At 38.6% G+C, this 25,818-nt stretch overlaps 1 protein-coding gene across 4 annotated transcripts in view; it reads right to left on the minus strand.

The window, feature by feature from the left end:
* Positions 1-614: 614 nt before the first annotated feature.
* deptor (DEP domain containing MTOR-interacting protein) overlaps positions 615-25,818 on the minus strand; it is a 35,679-nt gene continuing 10,475 nt past the window's right edge. For all 4 annotated transcript variants that reach the window (XM_012852039.3, XM_012852038.3, XM_021310316.2 and 1 more), the window contains exons 5-10: positions 18,614-18,792; positions 12,788-12,970; positions 11,547-11,684; positions 10,694-10,764; positions 10,401-10,505; positions 615-5,360 (exon numbers count right to left, since the gene is read on the minus strand). In XM_012852039.3, the coding sequence (XP_012707493.2) occupies positions 5,232-5,360; positions 10,401-10,505; positions 10,694-10,764; positions 11,547-11,684; positions 12,788-12,970; positions 18,614-18,792 (805 nt within the window). In that variant the 3' untranslated portion in view covers positions 615-5,231. The remainder of the gene's footprint in view (positions 5,361-10,400; positions 10,506-10,693; positions 10,765-11,546; positions 11,685-12,787; positions 12,971-18,613; positions 18,793-25,818) is intronic.

The raw sequence follows: 25,818 nt of genomic DNA on the forward strand, positions 1-25,818 counted from the left end.
TTTCTTTTAACATTTTGGATTCAACGACAGTAAGACTGGGGTGATTGTTTTTAGTTAGAATGTCACCCGTGTCTGTTCTCGTGTAGATGTTGGCTGTCTGGGAGAATATTGTCACAAATCTAAATGGATAGTGATGTTAGACTGGATGTAGTGAAATCCTAAAATTTTTTTCCACCAGAGGTAACTGGTCAAAATAAAAAGCATCATGTTGAAAGATTACTTTAAAACAGTAATCCATGCCTTTGTTACAACTTTACTTCCGTACATGCTCAATTACTACATGAGCAAAACGTTTTAAATTATATATTATTTCTTAAACTTTTCTGAGGCTCAGTCATTTCAACATTAAATAACTATTCAAATCTTTTATCTATAAAAAAAAAAAAGTATCTAGGCTCCATTTGGTCAACCATCAGTATTCATATATTTACTACACAGAGCAAAGAACAGTAAAGCAATGTAGGCTCTGGACAGTACAAAGAGCCAAATTATGCTCAGTCGGGAAGAAGAATTTCTGGGGATTTTAATAGTTTTATTCTTTAATGTGAATGACGTAGGGTGAGTAGAGGACTGCTTTTGCATAGCAAAATGCACAAGCATTAATAATGTGACAATTTCAGAACCAAATTAAGTTTGTTTTATTAAACACTTTGCCTTTTTCAACATTAAAACCTTGTAATGAAACAAGCTGGTGCAATATGCTTATATTGTCTTTAAATTTTTATCTTCTGGTAGCAGAGAAAAACAAGCACAAGTGGTGAAGAGTCTCAGTGAGTAAAAATTCACATGGACAACTAAAATTGACCGCACAATGTAGAATACAGAAAGTCCTTTTTGTCACACTGATTTTATAAAAAGGCAGGATAACTACATTTTCACCCAGCAGGTTTGGGTCAGGACAGGTGCGGCCCTTGATGTGTGCGTTTCTTGCTCGGTGGGTCGAAACACGCAGCCTGCTGGTAATCTCGTCACTAGAGTGAATTAAGAATCTGGGGCAAGACATGGAGAATGGTCTTTGCAGATACTTTACATCCAAAACAATTAAGCCAGAGTTGTTTTCGAAGGAGAATGAGCAGAAATATATATCTCTAAATGTGCAAAGCTGGTAGAGACAAACTCCTATTGGCATGCAGCTTTAGATGTAGCATAAGGTGAGTCTACAGTTTTGACTCGGTGGGGGAATACAAATGTGCACAGTTTTAGATTTTTATTTGTAAAAAGAAAAAAAAAAAGAAGAAAAAAACATGTTCCATTTTTCTTTCACTTCACAACGATGCATTACTTTGTTGGTCTCACATAAAATCCCCCTGAAATACACCAAAGTTTGTAGTTTTAATTTGACAAACTGTGGCGGAGGAGCAATGGCATCTTCACATGAAAAGGGTATTTTTTTTGGTTCCATATTGCATAACTGCTGAGTGAAAAAGGACACTGATTGTCAGTGGAAGTTTTAATGCAATAAGTTGGGAAATCAGATGATAACCAACCATAATTAGCAGCTAAATAAAAGGTATTAAGGCAAACATTTCTATCTAAAACAGTCAGAGAACCTCATTTAAATCAGCCAAGCACCATAAACCCCCCTAAAACCATTATAACAAGTTAAAGCTCTGCATATTTCTGTTTCCTGAAAATCCAGCAATGGTTTACATCACCTTTTCTCCCCTTGACAAACAAACCGTGATCAGACGAACCTGGCCCAACATTGCCATTATTTTCAAATGCCTTTCACCAGATTACTTTAGATTAAAACAGCAAATTAAAAACAAAAAACTTAAATCAAATCATTGCTTACTGTAGATGTTAAATGACACCAGCCAATGTTATCTCTACAACAGACAAAGATGGCAGATCAATCATTTCTGTGACTAAAGAAGAGCTACATATGAACATATTTATAGCATTCTGCCAAACACATCTAAACAGCAAACAACTGAACAAACACATTTGAGGGCAGTTCACACAGTAATTGCACAGCTTTGTGATGCTAGAGGCCTAAAAAGCAGAGCTATCTGAATTTGTTTTGCAGTAATGTTTTTAAGGTCTAAACTAAGTATCTATCTATGGACACTGGCAGTGTGGTATTAGCTGAACCAAACACACAAACACGTTACTAAAGATTACCACCCTCTGCATGAGCAGGGAGAAAAACTTAGCTACACTTTTCTAAATCGGTAAATATTACAGACATCATGTATTGACGGCAGCATGTCTAAACACGGTCATTTGGCAAGGTCTGAAAACATCCAGTAAAGTGTTGATGCGTTAGAAGCTGAACTCCTGCTGCTTCCCTGTTAAGGTCCTTTCAAGTAGATTGCAATGAACTGAATGAGAAAACAACAAGTTAAGGTGGAACGGGAACTATTTAGGAAAGATTAAGTCCCATCAGGTGTGAAGTAATCCAAAATGACATTACACCCATCACTGAGAACATTTGTGGTTGTGCGTAATAAGACATTGAGTGAGGTCATTATTTAATACTGCCAATGTACGAGTACCATGCAAACGTGAACCTTTTCCCAGTTTGTCACGTCACAATGCGAAACCTCTGTTTTCTTGGGATTTTATGTGACAGACCACACAAAAAAAAAATCTAAAAAGTGCAGCATGCATCTTTATTAAGATTCCCATAAATCAGACAGGTTTATGGTAGCCCTGGAGGAGCTTAGGTGTCAAGTCCAATTTAAGTTTGGCACAAGCCACATATATGAATATTTGGATTGAAGGAGGGACTCAAGCAAATCAAAATGGCAGCGCCCGTAACATTCAGGAAGTTATGCTTGGTTACAATTGTGATGTTTTGTTGTTTGCAGAGAGTCTGGCAAGGAAGACAACCTTTGGTGAATTTACTAGAGAGAGTCAGCTTTTGGGAAGCGGATAAGACAAACGATAGTCTAATCAGAGCTTACAGGCACAGGAAACAACGACAGACGTTAAGGTTCATCACACTGCTAAGCAGAATCATCACTGAAAACCGTGTGGCACGGTAGGGAAGCTAGTATTTTTAGGAATGTCTGAAACCGCAAAATTAGTCAGCTGTAAGGAGATGACCCGGTCTGCTCATGCGCTCTTTGTTAGAGAACCGAGCCACTGAAAACCCGTGCCAAGACCCATCGAACTGGTCTAGATTTAGCGCAGATCGGTTGTGTCAGGCTCGGTTCAGTTCAGTTTGCGATCCATTTACACTCGATAGTTATCTCAGTTACTGAGTTCGGACCATTCTCGGCATAATTAAAAAAAAAAAAAAAAAAAAAAAAGAGTAGTGTAAACGGGACTATAGAGGCCCATTCCTCCTAGGCACATTCTCAGTCAGATGCAAATCAATGACCCACCCATCACTGTCCTGGGTCATTAGAGGCTATTGCTTGGTGTGAATAGCCTCCAACGACGCAGGACAGTAAGCAGTAGACCTCAGTAGAACGAAATAAGACCAGAATAAATTTGGGAGATTTTTTTTCATGTGATCCCTTGAGGAGTGGAAGTTAGCAGGTAAAATGGTGTTGCACACGCAATTATTCAAGAAAGGACTTGGACCCTAGCTTTTAGGCATATTTATTGGTTAGAATGACCCAAAGTAAAAGTGATTCTAATCCAGTTGAGAATCAGTGGCAAAACTTGAAAATTGTTGTTCAGCCAATCCACCTGAGATCGAGCTACTTAGAAAATGGGCAAAAACAAAATCCATCCCCAGATCAGCAACGCTGGTAGAAACGTAAAAAGACTTGTAGCTGTCACTGTAGCAAAGTTTTGACTTGGGAGGGGTTCAAACAGACTTTTCAGATTTTTTTTGTGTAAAAAAAAAAAATTTAAACCCATATCCTATTCCTTTCACTTTACAATTGTGCATTAGTGCGTTGGTCTATCACATAAAATCCAAATAAAACACATAAGGTAGTGGTGACATGGGCGTTCAAAGAGTATGAATACTTTTGAAGTAACTACTACCACCACCCTCCCCTAATGTTCTTCCCCAGTGTCACTGTTTTTATTCTTTCCTTGATCAAATCATGTTTAGCTTTATCAGTAATAAAAGTTCAAAGGAGCATCTTTTAGTCCCTTGTAAAAAGAATCAACATTGACTGCTTAGCATAATTATTCAGGCAAATTAGACTTTTTGGTGTAGTATACAAACAAATCCAGAGTGTTTATTTGTTTCTTTGAGTAATGGAAGCAGCACTTTGCATTTTGATATTTTTTCCACTAGATTCTCACAAATTATGACATTCTGTGTCGATAAGCTATAAGAAACCCTCAATAAACAAATATAGAAACCTGGACACATTATTAGAGGTCATTCATTTCTGACATAAATGGTTTAACCTTGACACATGGTGCTGCAGCAGTGTTATTTACATCAACCAGCATTGTAAATCAGATTCAGGTCCATAACTCAGTGTGTAGTGTTAAAGCTATCAAATTATTTGACTGAACTGCAAAACAACACGGTTTGTTTCATGAGCATACTGCCCTCGAGAACACGACTTGCCGGTGTATCTTTAACAAACAGCTAAATGTAAGACAGCCTTTACAAGACTTCAGCCTCTTTTTAAGGTTTCCACTCAGCAACACCTCACATTTAACACGTGTTGCATTTAAAACGGGTCGCATTTAAAATCATCTTTTTTTTTTAAACAAACAAATCAAAAATCTGAGTAAAGATAAAACTGAAGGCAAAAAAAAAAAAAAAACATGGCACGTAACATGTGCATCTGCCTGTTATTTTCAGTAGAGGGCAGTGTTGAACAGCAGGAGCCTTTAGTTAAAGTCCTACGGGGGCAAAGGTCATGAAATACAGTCTTTAAAAATACAATCCCATTGAAACGTCTACCTCGTCTCCCTCGCGATTGTTCATCTGCACATTCTGATAAAAGGCTTTGCATCAAAACCTGTAACATCCATTTCAAACTCTTGTAATTAGTAAACAGATTCAGCCTGAGCAAAAACCTGGAATACAGTTTGTTAATTTTTGCTTTTTCCTCCACACCTCATAACTGGAACAATCCTTAAAGTGTGGTTAATGTGGCTTTTTCATTTTCCCTTCTGAAGAGAAATATAAACAAAAGGGCAACTGCTAGCAGGATGAGCCGTTTACCAAAATCGGGCGTCTCAATCATCCACCATGACAGAATCGGAGCCGCGCTGAAAGTCATCCGTGTTTGTCGGCTGAAGGAGTTCGACGTCCTTGTCTTATTCTCCCCTCTCAGTTTCAGATTTTGCTGTGGTAGCCCTCGTCAGACCAGCGCCTCCTCCATCACCTCAATGACGATGGTCCGGGGCCCGGTCAGGATCAGGTTGCTGACGGTCCGGTAGTCGTAGCAGAGGACGTTCAGGCCGTTCACAGACACCACATACTGACACACCTGGAGGCAGACAGATTTTTCAAGATTTTTCCTTAAGTGATTTCAGGTTACATTCTTTTATAAATAAAAATGAGGAAAACTAATTCAGGACTCATTCCCTCAACAAGAATTCTGGTAGTTATAAATGACAAAGAGATGCTTTAGAGATGGTGTTTTATAAGCGTGCAAAATCTGAGGGTGACGGCAATGTTCTGCAAACTAAAAGAGTGGCTTAGTTTCATTCCCAGCGGAGAAAAGATGTTTTAGCATGTGAGCTTTCATTTATAGTTAATGTTGTTCCTTCTTGTGTGCTATGAAAGAAAAAAAAAATTGAGGAAAATGTACTAAATACTCTATAAGATCACAATGGCTGGTGCAAAACTGATTAAATGTTTTCCGTCTATCCTCTGTATCAACCAGGTGGTGGATTTTTTCCTTTCCTGTAACATGTTTGATCAATGATTGTTTTCGTTATTTTTGAAACTAGACACAAGGGTTTTAGCGCAATTACAGGAAGGCATTAGTCTGTGCAGATGATAAAAGCATCCTGAATTTTAACGGTTATTTTGAAAAGGCAGGAGATCTTGTAGCCTCGTGAGACCATCCTGATCTCGCGAGCTTTCAAGGTTTCACTCGCAGATCAGTCTGGCTACTTTCCGTTAAAGAAAATTTGGAGCCGTTCACCAAACGAACGTCCAATCAGCGTTGGCTTTGAGGCGGGTTGAGGTGTGACGCAACGGGAAGCGCGTCAGTTCAGTCTAAAGAACATGGCGGCTTCAGCCGATGAAACTAGCGTTAGCGTGGCTATCGAGCAAGTTTTATCGGAATTACAGAGTATTTCTTTGCTGAGCTAACGAGCCTTTACCTGCAGCAGCAAGAGTAGCTTGGCTTGTGGTTGTGTTTTCGCGACGACGAAGCATGTTGACGAGTACGTCATATGCTTCGTTGATCTGATTGGTTTATTTGGCTTGTCTATCACCAACATAGGCCAATCAGCTAACCAGTATTTTCGCCCCTTCCCAAAATTACTTCAACGGAAGGTTTCCAGATGGATATGCGAAGCAAATCTATCTGGCGGTGTCAGGTTAGAGATCTTGTGGGATGGAAAGTAATTAATGGGGCATTAATTAAAACCAGCAAACCTTCCAGTGAGCAGCTACATAGAGCCAGTACTGTTATCAGCAACGGAGCCATAAAAACAAGGCAGCCACACCCCAACCACACTTCACATACACCCTGAGATTCTTATCGTTATATTACCAAAGCTCCAACACAGCAGTGACTGATAACACAGCTGCACGTTTAACCCTTTCAGGCTATAAGATGTTTTGATCATGTTGTGTGAACAGGTCGAACGTCAAAAGGGCTGTGATGTCACCTTTTAATTAAAGAGCTATCAAACGTTCTTCCTATTGTGGCTGTCCCTATGTGGAAAAGCTGACACGTAAGCTACAATGGTGACAGTCTAAACTATCTAAGTTAAATAGACAAAGCACACCTTTCTGATCAAACTAAAACAAGTCTGAGCTTCCTCCTGATGGATGATTATGTATCCTGGATGCATGTATTTACATAAATGTTACTTCAGATAGTTGGTTGTCAAAGATGGGTGACATGTTCCCAAAGGCAGGCATGAATTAGCCTATAGTGAGGGCAAAACCTCCAGCTTAAGACCGCTCTCTGAATTTAAAAAGCTGGGTGACGGGCCAGAAATGACCAGTACACCTGAAAAAAAAGATACATGTGCTTGTTGGCGATGAGTTTTTTTTTTTTAAGTTATGATAACATGCTACTTAAAATTATAGAACCAGGACCATTTGTAGTTTTCCATTTAATTATATAAATCAGCTGAGGGCAGTAAGGAAACAGCAGAGAGGAGAGAGAGATGATCAATCTTGTGTTTCAGTACATAATTTTAGAGCATTTTATAAATGTCTACCTCACGCAGGCACAGTGCTGGTTCATCTGTGCAGTTGCTGTTTATGAAGTCTGGGTGGTTCTCTCAGCATTATTAAGTAGCTTAAATGAAACAAAAAAAAAAACAAAAGACTAGCCAAAATGTGTGGAAGGACTACTTCCTTCAAGGCAAGCTCTAGTGCTGCTACCGCTTCTTCCTTCCAACCTGTTTAACTATCTCTGTACATATTCTTCTTGGACACTCCCCCTGCTGTTTTCTTTCAAGCTCAGGGATTATTAGTGTTGGCAGGGGCCCAGCTGGACGCCACGGTTTTTTTGCACCAAGTGAGTTAAAAATCAGTTTTACGCAGGGAGAGGAGAACCGTTCCCAACAAAACCAGTCGGCTCGTTGAGGAACCGAGGCCTCAGTAAAGACCGTAACCAGGAATAAATAAATGCTCCACTGCAAACTAATAGGAGTTCTTGGTTACTGAGACAGAACAGAGTTGATGGAAGTTTTAATTTTATTTTGACTAACGCTGCAGATCCTCTGGACTGATCAAATAAAGACAAACATGTGCTCAAAGAAATGGGTGTATGCAACATTAGGTTTCATTACTAAAGAATGTGACGTTTGTTAAACCCATACATGAAATAAAGTCTAAAAACAGCCTGTGTTTTCACTGAGAGGTACAAACACAAACCTCTGCCAGCAGCAGGGATTTCGCTGAGCGCGGAGGTTTCCTGGAAACCTTGAAGGGACAAAAAGGAATCCAGGAGAGCCTCAACACGACTGTTTACCAAAATGTCAAACTGTAACTTTAACAGGCAGCCAGACTCTGTTTGTCCCCACAATCCAGTTTCACAAAGACAATCTGCATTGTAGTTTTTTTTACATTGTGTTTAAAATGTTTTAAATTTCAGCCCAAACCTACTGTAGCAATTTAGCAAACAGGACGTACCGTACCGTTCTGTACACCCAAAAAGATCTGGTGAACGGGGCTTAGACGAGTTGGGAGAAAGATAAAAATGCAAACCTTGAGAGCACAGGTAGGTGATTAACGTGACATGAGAGGAGCCTGTTAATGATTTTACAACCTGCACATCCACTCCACCCTTCTCTTTTGACCTCCTGCCTCAGCCGTAATGCCATCAATTTACAAGCTCAGAAATCCCTCCCCTAGATTGTGTATCAGAGTCGTGACACATCACTGAACTACTCAGGTGAAGTGAAACTGGAGGAGAAAAGCAAATAAAGCTGGCAGGTTGCAGCACACAAGGAATTTCATCTGTCAGTGTTGGGGAAGTGAGACGGATTTCCCTCATTGTCCTCATTTAGGCTCTGATCTTACAAGCTGAATTGTAGGAAAGCTCATTTCTGCCACATAGAAAAGAAAAAATGGGATATATTATGTGATATTAAAGTCATAATTATGACATTCAAAATCATTACTTCGATTTTCAAATTTACAGCTATGAAGATCAGAATAATAATTCTGACTTTCAAAGTCATGATTATGAGTTTTCCCAGACACATTTATGAGATACAAAGTCAAAACTATGAGATAAAAGTCACAATTTGTCATATAAAGTAATAATCTTCACTTTCAGTGTGGAAATATTGATATGAAAAACATCAGAACTTTGACTTTCAAAGTCATTATTTTTACTTGCCAAGTGACAACAACAGATTAGATAAGATTTAATAATCTAGGCAGACTGGAAGTCAGGATTATGGTGTGCAGTGCTATAAAAATCTGTTTCATAGTTGTAATTATGAGATACGCATGTTATTGTTTTCAACATTCAAAATTGTACTCAAGGAATTAAAAGCAATGATTTGACATACAAAGCGCATTTTGACTTTTAAAAAGGAAATTCACAATTTACAAAATCATCAATAATGCAAATCAAAAGTAAAAAGTCACATGTTTGAATGGCAAAAATCTGAATCAAAGTTAAAATTATAAAATGAATCCGTTTTTGACTTTAAAGTCATAACTACAAGCTTAAAGTCAAAATGCTGACTTTGAAACTATATCTTTATATTTCATAATTACTAACAAATAATGAATTAAATAGCTAAAAGTCAAATTATGTGACTTTTCTTCTGTTCAAGTGTCAGATACGGACTTCTTTGAATTGATATATATTAACAAATACATTTCCAGTACCAACAGTGCAGGATTACATGTGCTTTCCCTCAGCAGGGAGGCCTCTATGCTGACATGAACCATCATGCAGAATATTTCCATGGTAATAACAGAGACCTAAGGAGAACTAACCGTTTCCTCTTTCAGTGCTGGTACTTAGACTTCATTGTCAACTCAATTTAGCTGACATGATCTAATTAAAAACATTTTTAGAGAATCAAATTTTTTTCAGTTCTTTTTTCTGTCCTTTCTCTATGTTGAGGCTAAAGCCCCCAGACACTGTATTCCCAGAGTTCCTAGCTCTTGCTGACATGTTTTCATACCAGCTGAGGCAGCAGAGCTAACCTTACTCTGTTTACATTTCATTTTTCTTGGTTATTCCCCTCAGTAAACACAAGTCCTTTGCCACCGTCCTTGCTGTTCTCGCTTTGCAGACCGAAGCCACATGAACGCTTCCTTTTTTCAATTCCTGTCTAACACTTCTCTTTTAAACCTTTATTTCTCAAAGAACACCCATCAACACATTTAAAGAGCATTCAGCGTAAATACTGGTGAAGATTAGTTGAGAAAATATAATGTTTAGTTTTTCCAAATAAAAAATAAAAACTGCTTTCTGCTGAACTGTGTCAGCTTTTAATTACAAAACAATCTGGTTGCATTTATGCAAGACAAGTGTGGCTGTCAGTTTTGTGGATGTTTTTCTTTTAAATGCATTGAAACAGAGGAGTTTCTGAATGTCAGGAAACAATCAATGCTCAAAGATCATAAATGCATTTTTTTTTTTAACAGTCCAGAGGTTCATTATTTCCTTTTTGCACGTTTCCCTTACCCAATCATACAGTACATTCGGTTCTGATTAATGTGGCTATCCTCCTGTCTTGCAGACTGTATAATTAGGGACTCTGGTCATTAGCATCAAGCTGAAACACATCTATCTCAAACCTATTTGTAATACATAACAGGGTTGATTGTGCAGGGAATGCTGGTTCTTTATAAGTTCAATAAATGCTACCTTGATGCCAACCGCAGCAGCGGGTCCACCAGGATCCACCGCCTGGATGTGACAGGGTTTGTTTCCTCGCACCACAAAACCCCAGCCAACAGCATCACCCACAACCTGAGAAACAAAAAGCAAAAGATGCAATCCTGGAATTATATCTCACTGCCCCTGATCCCAAACGGATGTTTGCAGACGAGCTACTTGCACACAGACAAGACCGAGGGCTTGCTGTCAAACATCTATTCACTAATATGTACAGTTGTGTGAAAAAGGTGGAACTGTGCTCCGTGTTTGTGTGAACCTACAGTGAATGTCTTCTTTATAAAAGGCCCTCCTGGTGTCAGCAGCTCCTCTGGAGTCACCTGCCTTTTCACAACTGTTGGAAAAAGACAGCAAACACACGGTGTCAGAGACCAGCGACCTGAACATCATGGATCAATAACATTTTCCTGCAAACTTATAGGAATGTGAACATACACAGAAAATACAAGTGTAACTCATCTGTTTAAAGGCTTGTGTTTGTCTGAATGTAGAAAATGTGAGAAAGGGTCACACTGTGACATCCTGAGGCACGCTACTTCCTGAAAGAGTCCCCTTCTTTAACTTCCCCAATTCATGACGCACATCTCAGTGTTATGTGGAAAAAACTGTATGTAAAATTATTCTGAATTCTATCCCTTAGGTAGATTCAGTGCATGGTTCAATGCATTTAGGTTTTCAGGCCATTTCCTTAATATGAATGACTTGAACTTCTTAATTGCAATTTAGTCACAGCATGCTCATTATTAAATCTGTCCTACTGACACATTTATTACTTAAACCGTGACTGAATACACTGACTGCAAAACAATATAACCTAGAATTAGCAAAAAAAAAAATGCATGTGTAGCTGACCGGTCATTAAAATCAAATAAAGTTGACCTTAACGTTTTGCATGGTAGTAAGTGTAATTTCTGCATGCCATCCGAGGCCATCATCGAGGCCGTTCTTATTTCTGCAAAGCTTAATTCTTACTGGCAGCAAAAATGGTTGAACTTTTTTTAATCCAATGACCTGATTTAACGAGGAAAGCTGAGCGTAAACTGCAACCCTCAGCTTTAGGAAAGCGGACTCTCCCTCTAACGCACGGGACTTGAACATTGCGATATGCCATCCTACCAGATTTGGGGTTGCAGAGGACAGGCGGGCTGCTGCTGAGCGTCGGACTGCTGCTGTAGTAACCGCTGCTGCCACAGCTGCTGCTCATGCTGCTTCGTCGAACTCCGACGGCCAACTTGATCTCCTTAGTGGGGCTCACTGACACAGAGACACAGATTTACATGTTAAAGGTGAAAGGAATGAAAAGATCAAGAGGCTAAAAACGCAACCGTTAAACCCGGCCTGTCACAGGCGAAAATTAACAAATGATTCAAATAAATTGGTGTAGCAACTGAAAAAGTTGGAAATTAATTCAATTTTATTTATATAGCGCCAATTCATGAAACATGTCATCTCAAGGCACTTTCCAATGTGAAATTCAATCAGATTATACAGACTGGATCAGATCATACAGATTAGTCAAAAACTTTCCTATCTAAGGAAACCCAGTAGTCATCAACTACTGACAAGCAGCATTCACTCCTCCTGAAGGCGCGTACAGCCACAGTGGGCAGTCGTCTGCATTGTCCATGGCTTTGCAGCAATCCCTCATACTGAGCAAATAAAAAAAAAAATAAAACTTGTATATAGATTGTAAAAGGTCTGACCAGAACAGAAGGTGTCCTAACAAGCTATATTACTCTGTTGGAGTTTATTAGAAAGCCAAAAACCTTTTCTATCCACAACTTCTCTAAGATGGCAATACAGCTGCTAATACAAAGTTGTTAGAACATTTCACACAACTTGCTAGTTTGTTGTTAAACATTATAAAAAAAAATAAAATAAAAAAAAAAATAAAAAAAAGGCGAGGCACCCTTAGTCATGCACCAATACCCTAACAGGGGGAGAGACCAAACTAAAACTCCTTACATTTTGGGGAAAATGTCAGGACAGGAGCACAGCTTACTGTGTAATTCTACACAGCAACACAAACAGGACTCCTCTGTTATCTGCACAAACCACAGACACCAGCAATACTGAGTGGGGATGTGCCTCCGTTCTGGTATCGGAGTCAACAGAAGATAAGGCAAATTAGGCAAATATGGCACTGTTTACAACACAACGATAGGGGTAATTTGCAACCTTTAGAACTAGTTTATTGCCTTGATACGGACACAAAAACAACTTGATGGTTAAATTTTCATGAATTTACAGCTTTCCCAGAAGATGCGGTGACACCTTGAAGTGTCCACAGATCCTCCCACAGGAGAGGCAAAGCAGCCGGACACGCAGCGGCTCTGGGTGTGCGGTTCGCTGGGTACCTGAGAGGAAGCAGGTGTTGCCTCCGTCTGACTGCTGCTTGCGGAGACAGAAGGGGCTGTCGTGGCTCTCGGGGATGCCGCGGCCGCGCTCGTGGAGCAGCTCCATCAACCGCCGCCGTCGCCGGAAGTTCATTCGGAACTGGTAGAGGAGAGGCCCGTCGACAAAGTGGTGCTTGTTGGTGACTGAAGGAAAAAAAAAAACACGTGGACAATTAGGATGTTTTGTCAGACAAGAGTACACACACACTAATGGAAACCAGATTCTGGTTCAGTTTTTCTGAATGAAAACGACACCTACGCAGGAGTCTTTTTCAGTTCTGGCGGCTCGTGCTTGAACAACCTGTAGTTGGAGTGCTGCTGTATTTAAGCGCATGGAGGCCCATCCTCCTAGGCGTATTCCAAGTCAGATGCAAATCAACCACCAACCCATCACTGTCCTGGGTCGTTGGGGGGCTATTGCTTGGTGTGAGTGGATTACTTGGTCACCTGAACCTCATTGAGACAGCTGATGTATTTTGGAATGAGCATAAAAAAAGCAGGGTTATAGATGCTCGGAAGCTGAGACCCCCCCCCCCCCAATCCCCTCTGTTCAGTGATGACTTTCTCTTTTGATCAACATGGCTCCTTTCACCCCTCACTTTGCGTTTCTTTGTTTTCTCTCCTGTGTTGGATGCAGGGTCTTTGTTCCCGTTAGGGTCGGTCGACTAAATAAACGCGTCAGCCATTTAAACCCGTTAGTCGTCAACCATGACCTAATAAGCACAGACCCATCCACATTTCCCAGAAACCTTGAAAGTGTTGTTTTCCTGTCTCTCCTTTTTAAGCCCATGAGTAAAACCCTTTCAAACTTGTTTATTTTCGTTCAGAACTGTGCTCTAATGACATTTCTGAATGAATTTAGATCAATTGTGACAAAACATGAACAAAACCCCTTCAGAAAAGATGGGATTCTAGATGTTAGAGTAATAGATGCAACATGATTAAAGTTTATCTTCCACCTCTCTATATATCTTAACCAAGAAAGAAACATCTCCCCAATTTTCTTCCTGATTAAATCAAGATAACAAATGCACACTATTTACTAATCTACCAACATTGTTTGTTAACTTGCGCTGAACCAAAAGTCAAATAATCCCTTAAAAATGAAAGTTATATCTGAATTGTGCACTTTTTAGTGGCAAAATACACAAAAATGCGCTGAAGAAGCTGGCACAATCATTGGTAGCCCTGCTAAAGAGGTCAAAAAGCTCCCAATACATTAAAACTCAGATGTGGCATAATCTTAACAAAAAAATAAATAAATAAATAAACCTGCTCTTCCTCACAGCTCCAAATGTTTTCAAGCTGTTTATTTCTGTAATGCTAAGATGTTAGCTATGGACAGCTTTAGGGAAGTAGTTATTTTCTTGTCATTACTTAAATGACATTTCTCTTGTCTTCCCTATTTTAAAGAGTAGCTAATGTATACAACCGACCTCGCCAAAATATCTTCATGGTTTAAATGATGACAATAAAGACTTGATCCTTTAAGTAACAGTCATGAATTACTCATGAAAGAACACAGAAAAAAAACTTCTGGTGAATGATAGGAATAATGTGGCATCAGTGAATTTGTATAAAACAATCATCCCCTAATGAGCATTTGCATTAAAAGTGGGATCTCTTAACCATTTTTACAGTGAGACAATCCTGCTCCACTAAAACATTTATTTTAGCCTGCATTCAATGGGCCAAGTACAACATCATGTACAGTCACATAAAATTTTTTAAACAAATATTTTGACCACAAACAACATAAACAGCTTATCTTACAAAAACAAAACTGCTTTACACAATAAAATATTATCTATGATTCAACTCCATAACCTATGGGATCGAGGGCTTCTGTCATCTGTGCCACATTACATTGCCGCAGGAGTTGAGGACCTAATTTTCTCAGTACAAGAGTATTTTTTTAAAGAACATATCAAGAAAGGCAGCTCAGATCGGAGATTATTTCCACCAGATTTGCTAATACAAAAAAAACTGATGGGGGAAAAAAAAATTTTTTTGTACAACTAAGAAAAAAACAACATGTTTCACTGTTAAATCATTAGCATATTTAAACATTAGCCTAGCCTGTTTAGATATAGATGAACTGCTTGGATTGTCCTTGTCTTTTTCCTGTATTTTCCCATGTTTATTCAATTCAGTGCTTTCCTCTTTGTTTCTTTGTAACGTTTACGTGGTTCCTGAGCCGTGTCGCGTTGAGGAAAATACTGACAGTACTCTGCTACAACAGAGATGTTTGTTATGTTGCACAAGGTGGCAGGAACAAGAACAAAGTTCTCTCTGGCCGGAACATTTCATGCTTCGCAAGAACTCAAGTGCAGAGCCGTTGTTTATGATCCGTCGCAGTCACGGGTCATGAAACAGAGGAAAACTCAAACTTCGCAGAAGAGCTGACTGGAATTCGCGTCATGCATGAGCCCAAATGGGTTTCAGACAACGGGGCCATAGAGTGATGTTGAGAATCTGCAGCCATAAACTACTGGTCTCCCTTGTCCTTTTGCCCCTCAGCGACCACAGCAGTCATGTAGACATGCTTTTTGTTCGGCTTATTCATTGAAATCCACTATTGTGACTCCCTCCTCCCTGTGAACGGGCCCTGCAGCTCCACAAAACATGACATTTGGAATATAAATCCATCATAGCAAACAAGATCTGGCCATGCATCACCCAATGCTGTGCTTTGTGTCACACCTATCACTAAATAGTAACATAAACACAATGCATTTCACATTCAAACTTCGATCTTCACAACCCGCAGCATCCCTCGGCGTCTTAAAAATCATTCATGTGCCCGATTTGGGTATGTGTGTTTCACCGTAACTGGGGGACCTTTTGCACATATAGCACACTGATCTCTTTGAGCAAGCGGCCCAATCATGATGCTGTATTTGTGTGCGTGTTTTGGATCGTTCGTTTTCCCCTGCTTGGTGAAATAAATTTGGCATTGCATTAAACTGCTAATGGAGGTGTCAACCCAGAGTAGACATGGTGAGGTCTAAGCTTTGCATTTAGGTCAGCCCTGCTTTATGTTCTCTAATAACCAAGCCACATGCCACATATAGGTCACCGCCGCTGCTATACCAGCATCCTCCACCGCACACCAGGGTGCAACTCTATAAACTAACCATGGAAGCATGGTGCAAACCCTAAATGGGTGATCAACTCCCAAGCTCCATCATACGTTATAGGAAGCTCGGCACACTCTTCATGGACAGCAGAAGAACTCGTCGAGACGCTACAGAGAGCATCCACGCTGCCTGATGTTTAGTGCTGTGGTAAGGTTTTAGTCTGGTTTTCAGGGAGGATGAGACAATATATGTACTACTCCCTTTGAGTGTGTGTGTTCACGTGTTTGTGCTGGGTCGCCACATTCCTCTGCTCTCAAGACACTTAGCTCTACTTAGGAGCTGGAGGACAGGAAGTGAGTCAGAGCGGAGAGAACAGATGGAGAAGAGAAGAAGGAGCAGAAATACATTTTTTCACATGATGCAGCGCTGGCCCATTATTATTAGTTCCTGGGAACCTAATCATGTATGAGAGAGCATAGCATTTTGTGAACTGACAAAAAACAGCAAATTACAATTTGCACACAGTGGCAATTACTCTGTCTGCATTTTTTAACTCCATATCAATATCTTCACTGAAAGGGGTTAACAGTACTAACTGTGTAAAAGATACAAGAGATACAAATGGTCTGTGTTAAACGTTTAAAGTCTTTATGTATAGCAACTATCTGGGGACAGGGTCATTTTTCTAACTTGAAAATGGATGAAGTAAGCTGCATTTGCCCTTTTGACAACACTTTTCTTTGTTTATCTTTTTTTTTTACACATTTTCTTGGTTTGTGTAACTTGTGAAGTAAAAGGGAATGGAAGCACAGCCCAGAGTACCAGTGAGGCACACAGCCCTCTCTATTTCTCTTTGCTTTCCTGTGTTTGGAAGAGAAGAATGTGGGAATAACTGTGCAATCTTTGTAAAGCATGTATACTGTGCACATTTATATCCCAGACTATAATTTATCCTTTGGACATGAAGCGATTTGAGGTAGAAGTGTGTGATGGATGTGATTCCTGTATCCGTCAGAAGATTCATTTGAGAAGATGAAAACATAACACTGAGTAGATTTGGACCATGATGGAAGAAAAATCGGGTTAATAAAAAAAGAAAAAAAAGAAAAAGAATGAACGGGAAAATGATTTTAGTACAGTCTTCCAGCCAAGAGTTATATTTATTTCCTGTCGTAGAAGTGTCAGATCTAAATAGATGCCATCTCCAAATCAAATCTCTTGTTTGATGCTCTGACAGGAACACATTCAAGCAGTTGGGTGAAATAATGGAAAATGTGAATGTTCGCACATGGAGTGCACAAAAAGAGTTAAAAGCAGCTGGTGGACAGAAGCCTACGTGCAAACAAACCCATATCCGTGACTGAAACATTTTGAAAAGTTGGCTCTGCAGCCTAACACACAGGCGAACAACTCTAAGGCCTACAGGCGCACCGAAGGACAATATTAAAACAGTAAGTGCCCATTATGTCCGTAAGCAGCTTCATTCAATGAGACAAGAATGAGTTTGATTATCACAACACAAAGCAGAAGCACTTACAATGTGCTAGAATAAAAATGAGCAGTGCTGTTTTCATTTCTTCTGCCTCTTCTCAACCACCAAATAATAAACAAATAATGACAAATGGGCAAATCTTCCCAATAACTGCTTTTTGGATAGCTGCCCATTTCTGCTCTCACTTTGTTGATTTAATTAGCATTTCATTATTTTAAGATGAATTTCTGAACGCTACAAAAACAGCAACAACAAGATAATGAATGTTTTTTTATGTATTGTGAACAAGCAAGTTATGTTTTGATGAACCGTACAACAACCCTGTTAAGATCCATCTATACACAATGGTCAAATCAAAAAGACTGCTTTACATGCTAACCAGGTTTTATCACAATCCTCATCAAATACAAGCTTGACAGAGTGGGCAGTGATCCGGCATCGACCAGAACAATCAGCTTGCACGGAAAATAAGGTGACAAAAACATTTTGTTTTGGCCTCCAGACTGAAAAGGAGTGGCTCCAACAGCAAAACACTCAGATAGGATCACATGAGGTGGGGCCGGACCATAAAGAGCACCGTGCTTACTATCACTGAGTGTCTTTTACACATCATCAATATTTCAAAAGCATCCTCCCAGTCAGACCCCAGAGTTGAAGCTCTTGAAGCCAGATGAAAGGACAGACATAGCTGTCTCTCTTTATCCAAAAAACTGCCTTTACTACATTATCCATTTCTTCTCACATCCCATCAGTATTGAATCTATATTGTAGTTTATCAGGGCAATTCATTTGAACCAGAGCTCTCCACCTATACATTACAAAGCCAAAACTGAGCTGAAAATGGATATACTCTAACGTGTGCACACATTTTCTATCAGGTGGAGACTAGTTGCTCAGTGGGAGTAGCCCAGTTTCCACTGGTTCATCACTGTGGCCTATTCTCAATAAACTGTCCATTTAAAAGCAATCTACAGCTAGGAAAGGCAAATTTATTTATATAGCACATTTCAGTACAAAGACAATGCAACGTGCTTTATATGATTAAATATAGGAAAATAAAACAGAATAAAAGCAAGTTGGAAAAAATATAGAAACAAAATAAAACATGGGAGAATAGAAACTAAAAGCAATGATTTAAAAAAAAAATAGCTGATTTAAGGCTAAATGCGTTAAATCAGAGTCCTACAGATCAGTGGAGGTGTCTCTAGTCCTCACCATGCTGAATGATGCCATGTTCCAGCAGCCTCCGCCCCAGCTGCTCGTTCTCCTCCCTGGTGGGCATCTCCCCCTCCTGCAGCAGCCAGTCGATGAACTCTGAGGCGACCAGGGCTCGTTCAAACGACACCCCCTCCTCTTCTCTGGTCTGTATCAGGTTGTTTTCTGTGTTCATCAGCCTGTAGGAGAAACACAGAGAAAAATCAAGGCAAGCTGTGAAATAAAGGCTTTCACCAACAATGATAACCATAATCCTATTATTGTTTTGTCTCTTTTCAAGAGGAGAAACAAACTTACAGGGTAAAGGGAAAACCTTTAATAAGAGGTAAATTCTCACAGACAAAACAATTCCTATTTCCACTTTCTCTCAAATGCAAAAATACACCATTTATACATTAATATTCCTATATCAGCCTAATAAGTGGAGAGTTAGACATGTTGGTTTAAACAAAAATAAACCAAGACAAGAACTTAGGTCAAATAAGCTACGTTGTGATAAACTAGCAAAGTAAAATCAATGTTAGGACAAACTAAATGATAAGTAGTGTTGCACTGATACCAGTATCGGACAGGGGCCCCGATCCAGCACTAAAATGGTGGTATCGGTATCAGTGAGTACCAACAAATAGGGCAGCGATACCATTTTGATGGTATTGGTGCCTTAACCACTTGAACGCAGCCTTTTCTCTCCCAACTAGTATTATACATGTTATATAAGTTCATGAAAATTGCACTATTTTGGCATTTGAGAGCTAAAACTCAGCATTTAAAAGAAATGATTCAATTATTAATGTAATTTTATTGTCTGTTGCACTACTGTTATACATGTTATAATTTCACAAATGTTGCACTATTTTGGCCTTTGACAGCCAAAAGTTTATTCAACTATTGTCACCCATTCCAGGTAGGTAATAAAAAGTTCTACTACCCTAAGTAGTATGCAGTTCTTCATATATACACACACACACCAATTTCAAACAGATGGTATCGGCCAATACTGCACAGCCAGGTATTGGATACCGGGGCCAAAAAAATGACATTGGGGCAACGCTAATGATAAGATAAGCTAAACTAAAGTAAAATAAGACAGGATAAACTAAACCAATTCAGATTAAGCTAAAACAATCTAACTAGTTACCCTAAAATACACTAAACTAAACTATGCTAAAGCAATTTAAGGTAAACTAAGGTGAGTTAAACTAAAAACAGTAAACTAGGTTATGTTAAAGTCCACCCAGAACAACAATAACATGCTAAATTATAGCAGGGAAAACTGATAAAACATTAACTAAAATAACTACATTACACCAAACTTAACTAGATAAGAATAATTAAAAATGAATGGAAAGGTTAAGAAACAAATTGTAAGAATAAGATAAACAAAAATAAAATAAGCTAAGATGAGCTAAGCAAAGCTAAAACTAATAAAGAGCTTTGATAAACAGAGCCTAACCAAAATTACCTTAGTTTCTTATTTCATTTTAGCAAAGATACACTATACTAAAGTTAAGAAAAAACTATACTAAGATGATTAAAACTAAAACAGGATACACTAAGATAAACTAAGCTAAGCCAAAAGGAAAATAAAATAATAATTTACATTGTCTCTAGAACCTGTGGGTTGAAAAGCATTCCTTCCCACTTTGTAACGTTCTTGTGGCTGGAAGGCCTTCCCAGCTCAAAAGGGCCACACAGACAGGTAGAAACCCACGATTACAATCACTCCACTAATTACTTGCTGCAAGGCTCCAGTGCTAACCACCACATTATTGTGCTACACTTCAAGGAAAATGATTGCACTATTTTAGCAATATACTAATATCTGCATGTGATAGGCTAAATTAAAATAACGGATTTGACATTTGGTTCAAAACACTGGGTGGTAGTTTTTATTTATTTTATTTTGCCCTTCTGCCAAAACTAACTGAATACATTTAATTTCAACAATTCTCTTCAGGGGGTTATTTTTTTCTAATCAGTTCTTGAGGTAGAAGTAGGTGTTCTGTGTTGCTCTGTGTCACACACATGGAGAAGTAAAAATAAACAGGCACACACACCTGTGAAGCACAGAACTGCTGAGTCTTTTCTTCTGCTGCCATTAAAAAACAATGATACTCACCCGCCTGCTAAACAAGTGATCACAGAGTTCTGTGGATCATTTGTACATGTCGAAACATATTCTAGTAAACTGTAGCTGTTGTTGGAGCGCTTCGTTAGTGTTTCTAATGGATGTGATTGAAGGAAGTTAAATATATAGTTAACTGTGACCAAATAGGAAAGAGCCAATAGACTACGATGAGCATTGATTTTTGCCTGTGTGACAGCTAAATAAATTACTAAAAGGCCTTGACTTTTTCAGAGATGAAAAGAAGCAAACAGGACTGCAGTCCCCTGTGGTGTCTTGCTTTCAGACAAAAAATAAATAAAATAAAAACACCAAAAACAGAAAAGAGGACTGGGCTTAATAAACATGCCTTTGAATTAACTTTAGATGAGATAACGGTTTATCAGTTTTTGGTTTTCAGAAGTTTGTCAGGGCATTATTAAAATGTTTCACCAATACTTTCATTAACCCAGCAGATAATATAATTGTTTACCATAAAGACAGATGCTCATGGGTATATATGTTTATTTGCATTAATCAGTGAATCCACTGGGCAGGTTTAGCTTGGGGAACGGACTTAATGCAGTCAAAGAAGGCCAGCTTCAGTGTTTATTAAACTGAGATGGGTCTTAATAAATCTAATTAAAGCCAAATGAAGCCTTACTCAGGTGCAGTTAAAAAGCACTCATTCTGCAAAAAGCTTCAAATTACCACAGGCACTTTGTTCTGCCCTCTTAGTTTGATTCGATCCACTGTGCAACGACAGTTCAGAGAAAGCCAGAGGCCCTAATGACAGCAAAAGACCAATGCCCTCATTAAACATTGCCTAGGGACAAAATGTATCCACTAGATTTGAACCCAGAGCTGAGAAGGGAGAAAAAAAAAAAAAGCGCTAGAAAACATTCAGGGAGACATATGTAGAGTTACTTGAGCCTTTTAGATTAAATGCAACAAAGACTTTTTTTAATGTTAAAACACAAAAGTATGTTCAAGAATACATTGAAACCTGAATGATGGAATGCTATTTGAGTCACGTAAGCCTTTAAAGTCAACAGATTGTGTTGTGCTAAGGCAAATGCATTAGCTCAAAGTACAACACCCTGTACTTTAAATAAAAACATTGCATTGCCAATGTTTTTATTTATTCATGTCCTCAGACCTTAAATAGTGAGCAAACTGTATGAATGGAGCATGATAACAGAAAATAGGACATCTGCGACCTGGAGATAGGTGCTCCGTCAGCCCGAGGGCCGGTCACCGAGACTTAGTGATGTCTCAACAGCAATCGAGAAAATGAAGCTTTTCCTTTAAATTAATGTTGACAAGATTTTAATTTTAAAAGCAAACCCTTAAACATCCTCAGTAAAAAGTGCACCTTGATTTTTAAACCCAGGGAAGCAAGAAGCTTAGATTGAGGAATGTTATGTCTTTAACTCACATTTTCTCTATTCTTGATAGGACAAGAAGTAAATTTTTTCAAATGATTAAAAGCGGTATTATGTCATTGGATCTTCTTCCTTAATTGTTTAGCTTAATTGTATCGTGCATTTGCTATCTGATAGTTGATAACACAACCGTATAAACACTTCATGCCTAAACTCTTTAATAGGGATGAATGATTTAGAATTATACATATTAACTTTTAAAAGCTTAAAGACTTTCTATAGTCACACAATGTCTTAAAAAAAAAAAAAAAAAGTATTTTGGCACATTAGAGCCACAAGCTTCAATTACAGAGGGGCTTTATGTGATAGACCAGAACAAAGCAAAGCATAATTGTAAATTGGAGGGATCCAGACAACATGTCATGAAACAGGTTTACAAATTAAAACATGTTAACTGTGGTGTGCATTTACGTTCAGACCCTTCTCCTGTAAATACAATCTGATCCAACCAATTGCCTTTAGAAGTCACTGAAATGAGTCCCCCTGTGTGTAATTTAATGTCATTATACGCAATTTAATCTCATTATGAATCTAGGTCTGCTGTGAAGGCCTTAGGGGTTTGTTAGAAAACAGCAACATAAGACCAAGAAACACAGCAGACAGTTCAGGGATAAAGTTGTAGAAGACCTAAAAGCAGGTTTAGGTTATATAACTATATCCCAAGCACTGAACATCTCACAAAGCATTAAAATACAAAACATAATGGCAGATGCAAATCTCCCATGATATGGCTGTCAACCTTTAAAAAGGGGCCTAGTCATGTACTAAGACTTTTCTACACCTGTAGCTCACTCTGGTCGCATACGTAAGTTTTCTGATTAAATGATGTTGTCCTGTTGGCTTATTATATACGTGACTAGGCCCCTAAGACAGCATCCATCTGAGAAGCTGTCAAGAGGTTCATGGTAACGTTGAAGGAGCTGCAGTGATTTTAACAAGACTGCCTATTAGCCATTTTCTTAAAACCTGGCCTAAAACTGACTGAAATCTTTGCATTTTACATCATACTTTAAATTCAATCTCTGTGTGTACAAAGCAAGTTAAGGCAGATGCCCAAAAACCTGTAGGAGTAACTCCTGCAGGGGGTGGTAATAAAAAGCTTCGATACAATGGGCCTGAATACAAATGCAATTGAGACGTTTCCAAGATTTTATTTGTAAAAACCTGAATACAGTTCATCTTTCTTCTACTCCAGTATTTGCCACTTTGTGTTTGTCTACTGCATAAATACAAAAAATATATGTATATGGATTTTTTATTTCAGTGAAATCAGATATGCAAAAGCTCAGAGTATAAATAGTTTAAGATGCTGTATTTTATGTCTTTCCCATTTTCTCATATCAAGCAAGTTTTATTTTTGCATAGCTTAGTCTGATTTGCAACCTTTTCCTGCACCACACTCCAAAATGCCTCTGTTCACATGAACAGATCCAGATAAAGTTGTGTCAAACCTTTAAGTCTAAACTAATCTGAATACATGCAAAGCTGTCCTCTTTAAGGATAAATTGAATATGCGTATTTGTAGAACATGATCAAAGGTTAAACTGTGCACAGAACCCTACACTTTAACTCTTACTATCCTTTTAGGATCTAGTTTTCATCCATGATAAGTAGTAATTCCAAGCAAACACAACTTCCAGCTCCAGTGGAAAACAAGCAACCATCAGCGCAGCTTGTCAGCGAGTGTGGTTCCCTGAGGTTAGCAAAGGCTCGGCCTAAATTGCAGCTTGAGGAATGAAAAGCAGTATTTTTTAAACTGATGTAGTTTCCAGCCTTAAGAACTGAAACACAACACTTTCTATTTCTGCCCCTGGCAACAGTATATAGTGGAAACTGACCGTTGTCAAGCATTTAAACAACTTACTGCAACAGTAAATTTTTAATGGTACATTCCCCCCCCCACTGTCAATGCAACAGCTGAAACAAAACATTCAACCAAATGTAATGGATACAATTTGTTCACAGAGCAAATACTAGTTAATTTTAACTACAGCCCATCTGGGTATCTCACTGTCTCACCTGCTGCTCACACAGAGCAGATTCTTGGGACGTCGTCTCAAGCAGCGATAAGTGAATGAAACCCGGCGGTTTTTCAAAAGTGCAGTAAGAAAGTGAACGAAACCAAAGGAGAGCGTGGCCCCATCTTTTGGGGTCAGACTATCCTGGATGAAAACAATCTTAATGCAGGACCGAATCTTGGCCTATGCAGTACTACTGGATTATTTACAAACATTTCTAGTAAATCCTTGAGTAGCATTACTACTCAGGACGGGTAGGAAAACCGACCCTGCTCGTCTTGCAGCCCAGATTTGCAACATTTGTGTACATGTATTGACTAGATCAGGGGTTCCCTAACCTTTCAGCCTGAGACCCCCAAAATACCTTTTATATTTTATTTTTTATTATTTTTTTATTGTTTTTTTTGTGGGGGGGGGTGTATAATTTTGAGAACCACGTTAGAATATTAGTCATAACATTGTCATAATGTCAACATTACGAGAATCAAGGGACATTTTTATAAGAACTCTTACAAAAAAGTGCAGCCATCCCCTAGTGTTAAAATGAGAACTGTTGAACACCTTGTTTAATTATACTTTGGTACCGATTTCACAAATATAAAGAATCCAAAATCTATTTGGCACATCAGCATCAGATGATCCATCCCCCACTTTGGGAACTCTTGATCTTGATAAATATCATGCACCGAATGCAAAAAGAAATAATGCTACTAATGTTCTTCAGTAGTAAATTAAATTATAAATTATAAATTGTTCTAGCTATCTAATAAAGGAAATAGATGAGAAAAAATTTGGTTTATTTGTAGTTAACTTATATTAAGTACAAAGGTTTAAGCAAAAGAAAATAAATGTTAAAGTTGTATTTTAATCATTATCATCATTCAATTGAAAAGACGTGATAAAATACTTGCATAAAAATGATTAGATCTTGCTTTAATAGTATAATTAAAAACAGGTAAATCCCACATGTGTTGACCTTCATGGAAACAGTAACATGACAATAGCTTTTGGATTAAACCTGCCTAAAAGTTTTAAACAACTGGAACTGTGATATGCAAGGCAAGACAAATTTTGCTACAACGATTATGGCAGAGGATGAGATTACCATTAGAGTTAAGACACACAGACCTGAGATAAGCAGACATCCTGTTCTGATACATCAAGACAGGAATCAGAGGGTCATCGTTTCATTAGCTGCCACACACACGATGGATTCATGGAGCAGCCTCCGCACAGACATACGTCTAAATGGACCACATTGTGAAAGAACTGCTTTATAGTCCTCCCCAAGAGACAGCAGCCTGAACCACATCTGCCTGCTGTCTGTGTTTGGAGACGAAGTTGTTTTGACAGAATAAGACATAAATGCAAGTGTGAGGAGGACTGTTTCTTTTTTCCAGTGGAAAAACTAGATGCTAAAGTGTTGGGTGGAAATGGTAAATACTCTATAACAGGGAACGCCAACCTTTTTAAAACTGAGAGCTACTTCATTGGTGTCGTCTCATACGAAGGACTACCAGTACTGACCTTTGAACTAGAAGAGCCAGAGTTCACCCTAACGTTTTGTAAAATAAACACTTTTCATGCTTTGTTATAGATATTGTCATTTTTAAATCTATATACCACCACATGTGGTCT

The sequence above is a fragment of the Fundulus heteroclitus genome, chromosome 3, assembly GCF_011125445.2.
Source record: "Fundulus heteroclitus isolate FHET01 chromosome 3, MU-UCD_Fhet_4.1, whole genome shotgun sequence".
NCBI lineage: Eukaryota > Metazoa > Chordata > Actinopteri > Cyprinodontiformes > Fundulidae > Fundulus > Fundulus heteroclitus.